The sequence below is a fragment of the Scomber japonicus genome, chromosome 9 (genome assembly GCF_027409825.1).
Source record: "Scomber japonicus isolate fScoJap1 chromosome 9, fScoJap1.pri, whole genome shotgun sequence".
NCBI lineage: Eukaryota > Metazoa > Chordata > Actinopteri > Scombriformes > Scombridae > Scomber > Scomber japonicus.
In genome coordinates this window covers 15,355,528-15,370,386 of record NC_070586.1, presented here as the reverse complement: position 1 = coordinate 15,370,386, position 14,859 = coordinate 15,355,528, and the positions used below count along the sequence as shown (strand labels likewise).

The following is a 14,859-nucleotide window of genomic DNA, read 5'->3' as shown; positions in this document are numbered from 1 at the left end:
TTACACTCAAGATGCCACGTTGACCTTTTCATGTTGGCCGTAAGTCTCCTCAAGCAAAAAAAGTCTTTAAAGGAGTTTCTTCTTTTGTAGTTTTTCATGACTGTACTTCTCTTTGAGTAATATTAAAGTTGAGAAGTACTTCTTCTGCATTAGTTAGACAGTCTTGTGCCCGCTGGGTCCTCACAAAATGGGACACATCACAACGGATACTCAAAATAGAGATCTTGTAAAAACATGTTAATCAGTGGAACCAATCAGAAGAGATCCAGCAGTTTAAAACTGGATTGAATGAAAAATCTCAGTCTACAGTGATTTCTCCGTGGGTGTAGTCTGAAGTTAGTTGTTAAATATCAATTTTAAGAGTCTTGTTCAGCCTTACAGTGTGTGTCTGTGTTTTGGTGACTTATAGCTGTACAGTAGCCTCTTCAAAGTATCTTGGAGCAATGGGTACTCTGCTGGACCGGATGCATTTGGATTAGTCTCAGTATTTGTGTGTAATCTGTGTGTTTCGCTGGCAGTGAATGAAGCTGACTGCTGAGCTCTTTTGAGAGTCGTTTCCTTTAAGGCCACGACTTTGAATGACCGAGAGGAAGAAGTTTAGTGCTGCCTGCTGACTGAGTGTCTGATGTCTGGATCGCTGCCTCTGCACCAACGTCCAGCGTACTGACAGAGTGACAAACAAACAAGCAGAGTGTCTAAAAGCATATTGCGACAGACAAAAAGGCTCTTCTTCTTGTTTTTGTTGAGAAAAGAAAAATCTTCCTCATCTCTTTAAACATGTTGTGGTCCAAATAACAGATTTGATTAATGCAAAGCAGCAGACAAAGTGCTTTTATTTCAGATTTTTAAATTAATTAATCGAGTGTCAGCCAACAGTTTATTTGTCTTTTTTTTAAAGTTAAAGTTAAAACTCAACAACATAACAGCAGAAAGGTCCAGCCTCACCCCACTTCTCTTTGTTTTAGAAGATTTGAGCTTTTAGTCCCATCATTGGTCCATCATTGGTCACAGTTCATTGTCCCATCTCAAAGGCTTCAATCCCAGAGAGTCCTTTCATCAGTGTATTGTACGTTTAATCAGAGATCTGTCGGTTTATGAATTCTTGAACAATTACGTTGAGTACAGAGTTAATTTGTTTCATGTGGAAACACATTAAACATCTCTATACCACATCATGGCAGTAGGAGGAGTGTCCTTAGTCCATTTCAGACGGCACATTTTCTTGCCAAAAGTAGCTGAGTAGTTTAAAGCCCTTTTCCCACATTACATGCACTGCAACCCTGGGATTTTCCAAATGTTACCCGAAGGAGCTGTATGTGTGAACCCATATTTCCAAATCAGACCGCACATTGGACTCTCTTCCAAGTACAAAGTAGGTGTAATGTCTGATAGACCCCATGTTTGAATACAGCAGGTCTTTCTTCAGAGAGTTCAGCAAGTTAGTTGGCATGTTGATGACATCTCATTATCATTTCATCATGCAGCTCAGCTGGTCAGTGAAACACCTTTAGCACGTAGACTCAACAAAAAGAAGCCTGGTTCTCTTTTAAGTATGACTTTTAAATGATTGTTAACTTCTTAAGTCACAATTTAAGAGTCATGACATGAAATGACAAATGTTTGTGGTTGTCCACAACAAATATGCAGCTGGAAGAAGTCACGTTGAGCTCGGAGGAGTAAGATGGACTTATTTGTTTCATATTATATCGATAAACAGACAAAAAACACAGGAGACATTTTGACCTTTCAAAGCAGGAAAGGCACAGGTGTAATTAATACCATTAATTTTGGCAACATTCCAGTAATCGTCCCAGGTAGGTTTATTTCAGTCAGTGAAAACATAATACCAGAACCAGGGTGTGCCTCACATGAATGCAATTTAACTGTCATCAATAATTCAACCTGTGCTGCTCCTACTTTGACATGTCAAAATTCCTGATGTAAAAATGGCTTATTGACACAGGAAATAAGTATAAGTTGCAGTCCGAGTGCTTTACAGAAAGGAGAAAAAAGGGGAGAAAATAGGTAAGACGATGTTACTTAATAAAAATTTAAAAAACAGTGAAGAAATTGCACAATTTAAAATGAAGAGATCCTGAAAAAGGAAAGGAAAACAAATTACTTTTGAAGTGGCTTTTCAGTTGAACATCACAGCCGTCATCCCTTTTTCCTGTCATTAATCATGACTCATGATTTGTCTTGAATGTCCCTCTGCACCTGCCGTACGTCTTACTTTCCCTCTCTGTATTTTAAAATTACCCATCAGGCCCGTTTTTGGTACACGTTGATTATTGTGTGCACGTTTTTAGTTTCTTTCCCCCAGATGTTCATGCAGTGATTGACGTTCTCTTCTGTTGATGTTTCATGAGTTTGATCGTGTGTTTGACAAGTCTTAGGTGTGTGTGTGTGTGTGTGTGTGTGTGTGTGTGTGCATGAGGAGAGGGGACAGCTGGACCCTGAGAAACACTGGGAGGGGGGCGGGTGTTGGTTTTAGTTAGGGGTGCTATTGTAATACCATTTCAAGACATCTGTTCCTTTCTTCTATTCAGGTTGACCCTCCCACCCCCCACCCCCCTTACACACACTCACTTACACACTCAGTCGCCATCACTTAAACCCTTCATCTAGCATGAATGAATGAATGAATTAAATTTTTATTACTGTGTCATGCGTATAATCCTCTCCAGCCCATCTGAGTCCCGCATATGTTTCCAAACCCAAGCAGCAAATATAGAGAAGAAACGTTCACACAAAATGAGAATATCAAAATAAACTTTAATCCAGTAATCCACCAAAATTAATTGTTACTTGCTTGATCTAAATTAACTAGCTTAAATCATCATGGTTGGTACGATACAAAAGAAACTTTCCACTTTAACCAAATTGCGCAGATCACATAGACCATTTTCTACTGAACATTTTTTTAATCAACCAACTTCAGCGGCCAGAGGAAGAATAGCAGCTTTCAACTGTGTGACTTAAGATCTTTGGCTTCTAGATAGACATTCAAGATGTAATATCTGATGTAGCATGTACTGCATATCCTTAATTTTATTGCTTCAACAAGACATTTTCAAACAATTTGTTCTTCAAAGTTTAATCACATTATAACACAAATGATAAATGTAGATATTCAGCATATCCACCTCCTCAACTCTTCTGACCTTTGCCATTTTAATAAGACTTTATTTTCATATTTTAGTTGTACTGCTCCCGTTTCACACCCCAAACCTCATACTTCCTTCCTCTTTTCTTTTTTTACATCACTCGCTGATGTTCGCATCATGCTGACTGAAAAAAAAGCAGGATTGTTCCATGTAGACTCGATACATTTCATCCAAGTTGAGTCTTCTGTCTCCCTCCTGTGGTGTGGAGCAGGACTGTAACATCCTGTACGTGGCATCATGACGGGGTGTGCCTACATAGGGAAAGGGAAAAAAAGAAGAAAAAAAGAAAAGGTCAGCTTCTTTTATTTCAAAGAACGTTGAAGCTCTGCTGCCCACATCATATATGAGCTGGACACACCCACGCACACACACACACACACACCACCGTCACATCTGGAAGCAATCGACTGCACCTCGATCACCTCTACACACACATATACACACACACACACACACACACACACACACACACACACACACACACACACACAAACGGTCAACATGGGGGTTGATCTCCTTTACATTCTTTTCTTTACAGTCTAGACCAACTTTTTTAAACCAAAGCATCCCTTCTTAGTAATTTTGTTTTCACTGAATCCCTGCCACCCCCCCCACCCCCCATGCCCACTCATACATACAACATACATTTAGCATACATTACACCATGGATATCTGTTTTATTTAAATGACTGAGCAAAATACATTAGGTTGATGTAAAGTATGTGACATATAAGAACTAAAATCAGCATTGAGTGAATTAATACTGATACAGGAGACTGTGGAATGTGAACACCTTCTTCATACTTGTGAAACACGTAATAGTGGCTGATGGCTGAGTAATCAAGACACACCTGCAGGCAGACGATCAGAAACCAGGATAGTGTTTTGATCATTATTATATGGTCATGTGTTCAGGGGTTTTTCTCACGTTTCATGTAAACACTGTATCCCAAAGATGATAAAAAAACAGCATAAGACTCAAAACCAGGACATTGATGCACATGTAGATGCACTCATTGACTGACAGTGTCAATTAGACTGCTGCAGTGGTTGCTTAGCAACCGAATTTTTGACTGAAACCAGCTGCTGGTGGCAGAGCATCATAAAATACATTTACTCAAACTGTGCTTCAGTACAAATTTGAGATACTAGTACTTTAATGTATCTATAATTTATTCAACCTTCACATTGTGAATAGAAATATTGTACTTTTTACTCCACTGCCTTTATCAAACAGCTATTGTTACAAGTTAGTCTGCTTTTTGGATTAGGATTTACACAGAAACACAAGCTTTTAAAATACAGTGCATTGTTAAAGATTTAAACCACTGGTTAACTCGTGACCCCTTAAGCCCTCTACACATCTCAGATGGTTTTATTTAAATGAATGTTGAGACCAAGAGAGGTAAAATTATCCAATATTCTACAAAATAAAAGTAAAGATTTGAGAAAAGTCTGAAAAATGAATCAAAATCCTTAAATCTTATGATCCTTTGGAGGTGCCATGGGACCTAAATACCTACCTTACATAAAAATATGGTAATATATAATCATAATAATAATGCCTCTACGTTGACTGGTTAAACCTGTAAAATGCGTTTTATGAATCATTACTGACAGAGACCTTTTGAGAACATTTTTCTGTTAATACTTCTGAACTTTTACCTATTTTGAATGCAGGATACTTCTTCCACCACTGCATATCACATCATTTTTTTAACATAAGTAAAACAGTGTTAATAATGAAAGTGGACACACAGAGCCCTGACTGAACAATATGGATTGACTAGTTAATTTTCCATGATGAAGTAATCATCTATGTCACTCCGCAGGTATGTGGAGACGTTTGTTTTGTTATCTGTTGTTTGTTCTGAGTCTCACCACCACTTTTGTCACTGTCAAGTTCAAACAGGTTTCTTTTGTGTCACATCTTTTAACGCTGAGGTAAACACTTTCTCCTCATCTGTCTGTCTGTCTGTTTCTTCACTTCGAGCGTTGGTGGGCCTTCCTGTCAGTGCGAAGTTGTACTTTCCAACTGGTGGAGCTGTTGGTGGGGAGGGGTTGGAGGAGACGGGGGAATACAAGCTGAATGAATGAGTTTCTTTTAGACCTTTCTCCTTTTTCAGCCCCTTCCATCCCTCCCTTGTTTCCTCCCTCAAATTGCCACCTCTCTCTTACCGCCTCTCTTTCTCCATTTCTCTCTCCATCTCCCTCCCTCTCTCCGTGAGAATTCCTCCGTACCTGTCTGAACAGGGAGAACCGGACCGCTGCAGGGCAGAGGAAGGACAGAGAGAAAGAGGGCAGGGGAAAAAGAAAAGAAAAAGGGAAGCAAGAGAAGGAAAGTAGGAGGAACAAAGGCACATATAGAGTGTGCACAAACAGGAAAGAAGTGAGACAAGTTGGGAGCAGACGGAGAGTGAGAGGAGTTTTTATAACAGGGCTTCAAATTTTGCTGTAGCCCGTTGTCCCCCTGCTGGGCTCTTTTTTTTCCTTTCTTTCTTTTTTTTTTTTTTTTTTTCACTTTCTGAGACCCGTGGCTATTTTCGTCTGTCAGTGTTGGAGCGGATTAGGATGGATGCCATCATGCTGCAAGAGAAACTGGTGGAACGTTTGCTGTGCCCACGAGTGAGAACTGCCAGACAGAAGGTAAAAAAGTTGGATTTCTGGAGGAAAACGGGTGAAAAGTAGACGAAACGAGTGGGGGAAAATAAAAAAGTTCAGGATACAACAATCACTGCCAGCATCTTTGACGTCTTTGGGATATTTCAACATCGTGACAGATTAACTGCTGAGATGATTTATATTTTCTCCCAGGCGCTTACGTGATTGTTCTTTGATTTATCTGAAGCTTTGGCGAGCGTGTGTGCCATGCACTGATTGCACCGCCTGTGGTCCGAGTGTGTGTGCAAGTCCCACCCGAGGGGGACTTTTGGAAATGCCTGTGACAAGTTATGACAGTGTTTGAGGATGCTGACTGTGTGTTTTGCAGAGTGAAAAGAGCTTTTCAGGTCTATTCAATGCAGCTTCTGTCCATGTGTGAATGCCCTCTGCTCTCCCGCGGCCGACGGGCCTCGAGTGTGTATTTTTATCTGCACATGTCAGCACGTACTGAAGGGTAAAGATGACGTCCAGCCAGATGCAGCAGAGAAAACCTACAGGACTGAGAACTATATTGTCTGACACAGATACTGTAGTGACTGGTATCCAGTGGTTCCTTGTGCGAGACATTTTAGTGGAAAATCTTGCTAGTTATTCTCAGCTGTGCACGTGTTTTTCCATGCAGTCGTAGATGTTGTGCATTTTAGACTCTGTCTGTTGTGGTCGTTTAATTGCGTCAGAGGCTGCTAGACCCATTTTGTCTTCACGTTTGACAGTTATTTGGTCTCTGCATCTGTTTTACAGCCTTTTAGTTTTTGATGTGTTGTTGTGGAGCTGGAAGTAATAGTTGATTATTCAATTAGTCGAATAAGAAAAACATAATTGGCATCAATTTAGATAATCAATAAAGCATTATTCAGGGTTCTAAAGTGTTTCCAGCAGCTCCAGTTTTCCAAATGTGAGATTTTGTGCCTTTTTCTTTGCTGCTTTTCTTTGTTTTGTGAGTCATTTGGGGATTTGATATTTGAGGTCCAAGAAATTTGACTTGGCAGGAACTCTCCATTATTTTTGTTAACTTTAGTGGATTGATTAATTTGATGAATCTGTCTATCATTTGGCTTAAAAATGTCAGAAAATAGTGAAAAATGGCCATGACAATTTCCAAAAAAACCCCCAAGATATTTAATTAACTGTCACATGCGTCAAAGAAAAGCAGAAAATCCTCACAAATTAGAAGCAGCAGCTTTTTCATTCATTTTGTTGCTTCGTCCCTTAAAGATCAGACATTTAAAAAAAATGCTGATCATAGTTTCCTTAAGTCCAAATTGATCATCACATAACTTGTTAAAGAAAAGCATCAAATTCTCCCAATTTAAAAGCTACAAAAAGAGAAAATGTGACTATTCAGTTATTCGATTAATTGTATCAATCTCCATTAATTGTCAGATAAATTGATAATAAAAATAAGCATTCATAGCAGCCAAACATGAATTAACACTGAATACTTTTTCTTTTTCTGTCTTCCAGGAGAAACAGTATGTTGGTTTTGCAACTCTGCCCAACCAGGTCCACAGGAAGTCTGTGAAGAAGGGATTCGATTTTACACTGATGGTGGCAGGTCAGTTTGAAACATGATGGATCTTAGTTGACTTACACTCAGTGGGCTGTTTATTAGCTTCACCTCGCTAAAAGTACAGTGCAGTGCAGTCTGATACTAGAGAACTGTGATGAATAGTGTTATAATGGTTCAGTTTTTATTGAAACTGTTTTAGAGAGGCGATCCATAGTTTATGAGGCTGTTGAATTATATTGCATTGTATTAAGAGATGTTTAGTCTGCCCTCATCAATATATATAGCGATTACTACAACTACAGCTTCTAAATGACCATAAAGTTGAATTAGCATCTCTTTAGATGGCTGTTATATCAGACTGCATTAGTTTTACTTACATGTACCCAATAAGAGAGCAACAGCTCTGCAATGAATCATGTGATCATGGTTCAGTTTTTGTTATATTTGGAGGTGTTCAATTAATATAAATAGAGATTATAAACTACAGCCTCTAAATGAGAATAAAGTTGTATCAGCATCTGTCTGCAGCAGTGTTGTATTAGACTGCATTAGGTTCTTTGTATGTACTAAACAACAGAGATTATTTATATCTAGTTCAGCTACTTAGGTTTACACACATTATAATAACTCACTGCTTGTGTGTGTGTGTGTGTGTGTGTGTGTGCGTGTGCGTGTGCGTGTGCGTGTGTGTTTGCTGCAGGAGAGTCCGGTATGGGTAAATCCACACTGGTCAACAGCCTGTTCCTCACAGACCTCTACAAAGACAGGAAGTTACTGAATGCTGAGGGTGAGTCTTCATGCTATTTATTATCTCTGTGTATCAGTCAGTAGAAACGCTCTGCTCTGTGGATGTTTGTTGCACGACTGTGATTGGTCAATAGATGTGCTCTGAAGTCACAAGTTATTTTTATAACCCAGTGCGTCCTAAATTAAATCTTGTCAGACAGCTGCAGTGACAAAGTCAAGTTCCATTTCCTCATTTGTAATTGGATTAATTGCAACATTTGGTGCTGCAGACAATCCTGCTCAACTATTGTTTCAGTGGACGCTTTTACATGACTCAGATACTCTGAATAAAATACTGCAATTCAGTCGTATTGCTTTTCTTCCCATGAAAAGACCAAAATCAACGATGAATTGATCCTGTGAACAAGTTTTTATCTGTGTAGTCAGTGGTTGATATGTCATAGAGCTCCACTGTTGTCCAAAAACCACACAGTTCCCTCATTATGATGAATACTGCCACTGTAGTTTATTTTCATTCCCTCATATACCAAACCTGCAGCTGTAAATAGTCCTAGACAAATGAAATATTAACTCCTATTTGACTAACATTTGTTAAAACTCCAGTACACAGCTATTTTAGGAATTTATTTAGCTAGTTTGACGAACATGAAGCTATATATTTATGTTCCAGTTGTACAGATTTATGGAAATGCTTAACAGGATTAATGTTGAGAACCACAGACTGGGTAGAGAAGTAAGAAATTACACATTTGTCAACAAACACAAAATTTTCAACTTCACGAGCCTTATCCACCAGTGCCACATAGTAGATGTAGATGCATTTGCAGCAAGTTTAATAATGCCAATCAATTATGCAAAAGAAAACAGAAAAGCAATTACCTCTTTAATTGATCCACCTGGGCTTATTTTTACACCCAGATCTGCTGTTTCAGCTCACCTTCTCTTTGTCGGTGTCTTTCAGAGCGTATTAACCAAACCGTGGAGATCATCAAACACACAGTCGACATTGAGGAGAAAGGAGTCAAGCTTAAGCTCACCATCGTAGACACGCCGGGGTTTGGAGACGCCGTCAACAACAACGAGTGGTGAGCTGCACGTCTCGCTGACCTGACATGTGCCTGATTCAGCCTGCTCGCTTAAATTCACTGAACCTGAAGGTGATGCTAATGTATAGTGTGTGTGTCTCTCTGTGTGTGTGTGTGTGTGTGTGTGTGTGTGTGTGTGTGTGTGTGTGTGTGTGTGTGGTGTAGCTGGAAGCCAATTACAGACTACATCGATCAGCAATTTGAACAATACTTCAGAGACGAGAGTGGACTGAACAGGAAGAACATCCAGGACAACCGAGTCCACTGCTGCCTCTACTTTATCCCCCCATTTGGACACGGGTAATAAGACACACACACACACAGACACATGCACACACACACACACACACACACACACACACACACACACACACACACACACACACACACACACACACACACACACACATACACACACACTATACATCAACATCACTTGTTTTGATGTGAAGGACTTTAATCACTCTGACGCTGACTCTGGTTTTTTGTCCGCAGGCTGCGTCCCGTGGATGTTGAGTTCATGAAGGCTCTGCATGAAAAGGTGAACATAATTCCTCTCATCGCAAAAGCCGACTGTCTCACGCCCAACGAGATTAAGAAGCTCAAAGACCGAGTGAGTCCCACAACTGCAGCATCATGGTGAACTCAGCATGTTTGTGTTGCACCCTATTGACTGTAATTATTCTCATTTTTCTGTGTGTGTGTGTGTGTATGTGTGTGTGTGTGTGTGTGTGTGTGTGTGTGTGTGTGTGTGTGTGTGTGTTGTGTGTGTGTAAATCTAGATACGAGAGGAAATAGACAAGTTTGGGATCAAAGTGTACCAGTTCCCTGAATGTGATTCCGATGAGGATGAAGAGTTCAAACAACTTGACAAAGAGCTGAAGGTGAGTCAGGGCAGATTATCCTCTGATTCACTGCTGCAGATTACAGTCATTATACTCAACAGTAAATAAGTGCAATGACACAATTTGACACAATAACACACTGCTCGCTTCATTCTTACTACAATATTTATCTGAATAAGTTAAAAACAGCCTGATTTTATATTCACATCTGCTCCGTTAACTGATGTGGTAGCAGAGTATCTTTCCAGCAGCAGTTTTTACAGGAACTGAACTTTTTTAACAAAGGAAAAGTCCGTCAGACAGTGGTTCACAGCAAGTTCTGTGAAGTATCCAGAGAGATCGAGATACAGGTTTTCTAACAGAAAAGTTAGATTAAATATCACAAAAATGGTAATGTTTTATTTTCCTCATCGGTGAAGCTGCAGCTACAGAGTTTGGGAATTTTTGGTTTAAAAAAACAATGTGTTAAAATGATAAATCAATTTCCTGTCCATCAATCAATCCATTGATCAGCTGATTACTTTACATCTTTACAAAACTCCCCTTCTACGTATCGGGTGGTAGCAGAAATCTCAAATACATATTTGTCATAACATGGACACATAAAAGAAAAACTACCTTCATGGCTCAATTCGTCTTTTTCACAGCAGACACTTTCTGACTTAGGTGATACAAATAACATTATTCATTTCTGCACTGCAGTTTAATAGTTGCTGGAATTGAGCCATCATTGATGTTATCTACCTTTTTACATGCTGTCATTAGGTACACGCTTTTATCCAAAGCAACTTATAAATGAGGCGTGAACGTCAAGCTTTAGAGGACACTGACTCTGAAAAAGCTGTGGTACAAACTCTCAGGTAGCTGAGCAGGTACAAGACTAGTGAGAGAGAGAGAGAGAGCACTAAACAGAATATAGGAAAGAAAGTAACAATTGGAAGTAGAAAAGTGCTTCCGAAATAACATAAACAACAAGACAACACATGAGACAGCAGTGCAACAATCAACAAAGTGCTAAAAAGTTAAAGGAGCTCGAGCATTTAGGCATCAGGTGTTTCTTGATTGCTGAAAGAGTCCAAAGACTCTGCAGTGAAAAAGGGTTATGAATCCATGAATAAAAGAAAAATAAATCCTCTGATGCCAGCAAGACAGGTCAGCAAGATTCATGTGTTATGGACCATGCTGCATTGATTGATTGTATAATAAAAGATGGACAGATTTAGCAGGGAAGTAAAGAAAAACATCAGCTCCAAAATATGAAGAGATCAGTCTTGTTCTCATGTTTACTGTTGACATAGCAGCAAAAAGTGATTGTTAGTGTATTTTTATTTGCTCAGCAGTAACTCAGCTGTTTAAAAATGTCACTGCATTTCATTTTCTTGACAACGTTTTTACAGTAACATTCAATTTGGTTCTTTATGTCACTAGTTTTTTTACTGCTTTATTATGTTTGATGTGTTTAAGCTTTTAAAGGGGATCATGATGGAAAATGTTTGGTTGTTGCACCAGAATAGAGTGGAAAATATTTTAAGTATTTTGTGTGAGCAGCTCAAAGGTGAAACATGAATCCACTGATCAGCTGAGGAAATCTGAGCTCGGAAAAGAAAACAAACTTTTTACTTGTCTCAGCGGTTATAGTCACGGTTCTCTTGAGCTGCTCTGTGTTGTGTAACATGTAACTCTGTGAATTTGTATCAGGGCAGGACAGATTAGATCAGCTTCACCTGGATAGATATGAATTAAAAAAAACAAAAAACATCCCTCCTTCATGTGTGTCTCTGTGTGCAGGAGTGCACCCCGTTCGCTGTGATCGGCAGTAACACAGTGGTGGAAGCTCGAGGGCAGAGAGTGAGAGGGAGACTTTACCCCTGGGGGATTGTTGAAGGTACATTCATATATTTGTGTATATTTCACAGACTTCTAAACATAATAAACTGTGAATGTCACAGCTCGGATTATTAATTGATTCTACTTGTTTGTTTTCAGTGGAAAACCAGTCGCATTGTGACTTTGTGAAACTGAGGAACATGCTGATTCGTTCACACATGCACGACCTCAAAGACGTGACCTGCGACGTCCACTACGAGAACTACAGAGCACAGTGCATACAGGAGATGACCAGGTGTGTTGAGAGGGTATTGTAAACCTCACAGAAAACTGCTGATGTTAACAAATTTCACTTCAGATTTGCCTACTTCATCCTCCTCTTCCTTTTCTTCTCTTTCTTCTTCTTCTTCTCTCAGTAAACTGGCTCAGGACAACCGTATGGAGAGTCCCATCCCCATCCTGCCGCTGTCCACTCCAGATGTGGAAACTGAGAAACTAATCAAAATGAAAGATGAGGAGGTATGACACAACATTGGACAAACAGTGAATGTTTTCATTTCTTTTGTAGCTGATGGGGAGCTGTTATCTTTTATGCATATGTCACATATCTTTACTCGAGATGAGGATTAGCACCGACTTCAGCTCCTGTCTTTATACTTTGATGTATCGCTATTTCAGTTCGAGCACAGACAGCTGCTAATGTTACAGTGAAATGACTGAATGAAGCTTAATGTGACTAAAAGGTTGTTAATTGCATTTTAAATCTTAAATCTTAAATCCAAAGTGTTAACTATTATGTTAAAGAAATAATTTAACATTTTGTTCTCGGCAAGAAAGCAAATAAGTTATTTTTTGTCCAAAATATTGAACTATTCTTCCAACTCAATGCATTTTAAATAAGATAAGATAAGATAAGATAAGATAAGATAAGATAAGATGAGATAAGATGTATCTTTATTTAGCCCCATTGGGAGAAATTCAAAATTGACACAGCAGTATAGTGGGAAAAAAAGTAGCAGCATATCGGTGAAAGTGATAAAAATAAAATGAAATAAAATACTATATACAGTATATGGGAGGTATAGGGAGCTGTGGTGTTGTACAGTCTGATAGCTGAATTAACCAAATAGTAAGGCAGAGTGTAACATCTATAAAAAAAAAAATAAAAAAAAAGATATATCAGGCTTTGGACACATACACAATGCATGTATACATAAGAAAAATATAGTAAATCACCAGCCTAATCCTAAAAGTACAAACACTTTCCTCAGCATCTAATCTAGATGCACTTGCAGCATAATAGAAACTACTTTTAAATTTGCTCAATCTAAATCCTTCACTGCATTAACTCTCTTAAACCCTCCAATCCGTCCTCTCTGTCCACAGCTGAAGAGGATGCAGGAGATGCTGAATAAGATGCAGCAGCAGATGCACGAGAAAGACCAGTGATGACCTCCCAGAGCAAAGCTGTGCTGCAGCGCCACCTCCTGTCTCTGTCCCCAACAACAGGGAGACCTTTAGACATCTGAACGGATATCATGTGTTTAGTGGCGACTCTGGCTGTAAATTTATCTTGAGTTTTGGTGCTTTGTATAGTTTGTCTGCCTGAGAGGGTTGTTTTTTTTTGTCAGAGGGTTTTTTTTCCTTCTCTGAAGCGTATCCGTTCGCCCACTTTGAGCCCCCCCCCCCTCTCCCTCCCGCTGTCGTTTAACAGTCTTAACATATATAATATAAATGCGTAATTTAAATTACTACTCGGTGTATCTAATTTATAAATGCGATGCTAAACTTTTTGGATATTCTGTCAGGGTTTGAATATGTGTGCTACAAGATGTTTTGTAAAGACATTTAAGTTGTCAGTGATGTTTAGATTTGAACAAGGATATTGTTTTTTTTAATTATTATCATGTGTTTTGTATGTGAGAGTGTATGTTTGGGTGCATGAGTGTGAGTTTCTTTCTTGAATTTCCTTTGATATCACCAGGTATCCGTCCAAAAATGTCCCATTTGTCCTTATAAAGGTACCACAGTGACTTTGTTTTTTTGTTTTTTTGTCAAAATCAAACTTTTGCTCTCCAATGGTCATAAATACCTTCATAAACATTTATTTTATCATCATGGCAAGTCAGAATATCCTCTCCCAGCATTTTTATATTTGCTGGCTGAGCTGAAAATGCACTTATCGCCAGTGGCTAACTGTGAATGGAGAGCCTTTGCCATAATGAGAGGGTAGGTGCAGTACAGGGTGCATGTGTAAGCATGCTGCCATTACTCATATCCGCTAAATGCTGTGGGCCTATTTTTACTGCTTTATAGCCAATGTCGTGTGCTCGTATTAAAATGCATCACGACCTGTGCTTTGTTGCCACTATGGCATGGTAAAAAAAATAGACGAATAATGAGGAGCAAATACTGTGTCTTTGCTTTTGTTTTAAATATCTCCCCTTGAAAGTGAGTTGGAGATGTGTTTCTTGTGTATGAGTTAAAATAATATGAGATGAGTATGTGTGTGTGTGTGTGTGTGTGTGTGTGTGTGTGTGTGTGTGTGTGTGTGTGTATGTGTGTGTGTGTGTGTGTAGAGAGAGACTGAGAGAAAGTACATCTGTTGCCTGAAGGCTGTGAGCTTGGCCTGTGCCCCATTTATAAAAGTATGACAAATAAACGCTCTTGCTTCTCGTCATTCCAGCCTCGCTGCCTGTGCATTGTTTCTTTGGAGATTATCGAGTTTGTGCAAGATGAGATCCAGTGAGCGCAGCGTTGCATCCTCTGTCACTTCCGGCTGTCACAGAGTCAGATCAGCAGAGCTCAGAGTCTGACGCTGCTGCAGGGACATTATCTGCTGATTCATATGTTTATCTCCTGCAGCCAGTCTTTCCTCTGCAGAGCTGCCAGTCAGAGAGGATAGAAGCATCACATAAGAAGACATAAAATTAGTGTGATTGATAGAAATGTTTGTAATTATTTGTTATTTGTAATTAGCAATCCTTGTTAGAAATCTCTTCATACACAACTTATCT

The 14,859-nt window shown here is 39.2% G+C and overlaps 1 protein-coding gene across 1 annotated transcript; it reads left to right on the top strand.

Moving 5' to 3' along the window:
- Positions 1-5,738: 5,738 nt before the first annotated feature.
- septin5a (septin 5a) lies at positions 5,739-13,291 on the top strand. Its single transcript, XM_053324605.1, has 11 exons — positions 5,739-5,813; positions 7,293-7,383; positions 8,039-8,125; positions 9,047-9,170; positions 9,336-9,470; positions 9,666-9,783; positions 9,953-10,054; positions 11,804-11,900; positions 12,002-12,137; positions 12,259-12,361; positions 13,229-13,291. Exons 1-11 carry the CDS (start codon positions 5,739-5,741, stop codon positions 13,289-13,291), a joined length of 1,131 nt encoding a protein of 376 aa, XP_053180580.1.
- The last annotated feature ends 1,568 nt before the right edge of the window (positions 13,292-14,859 follow it).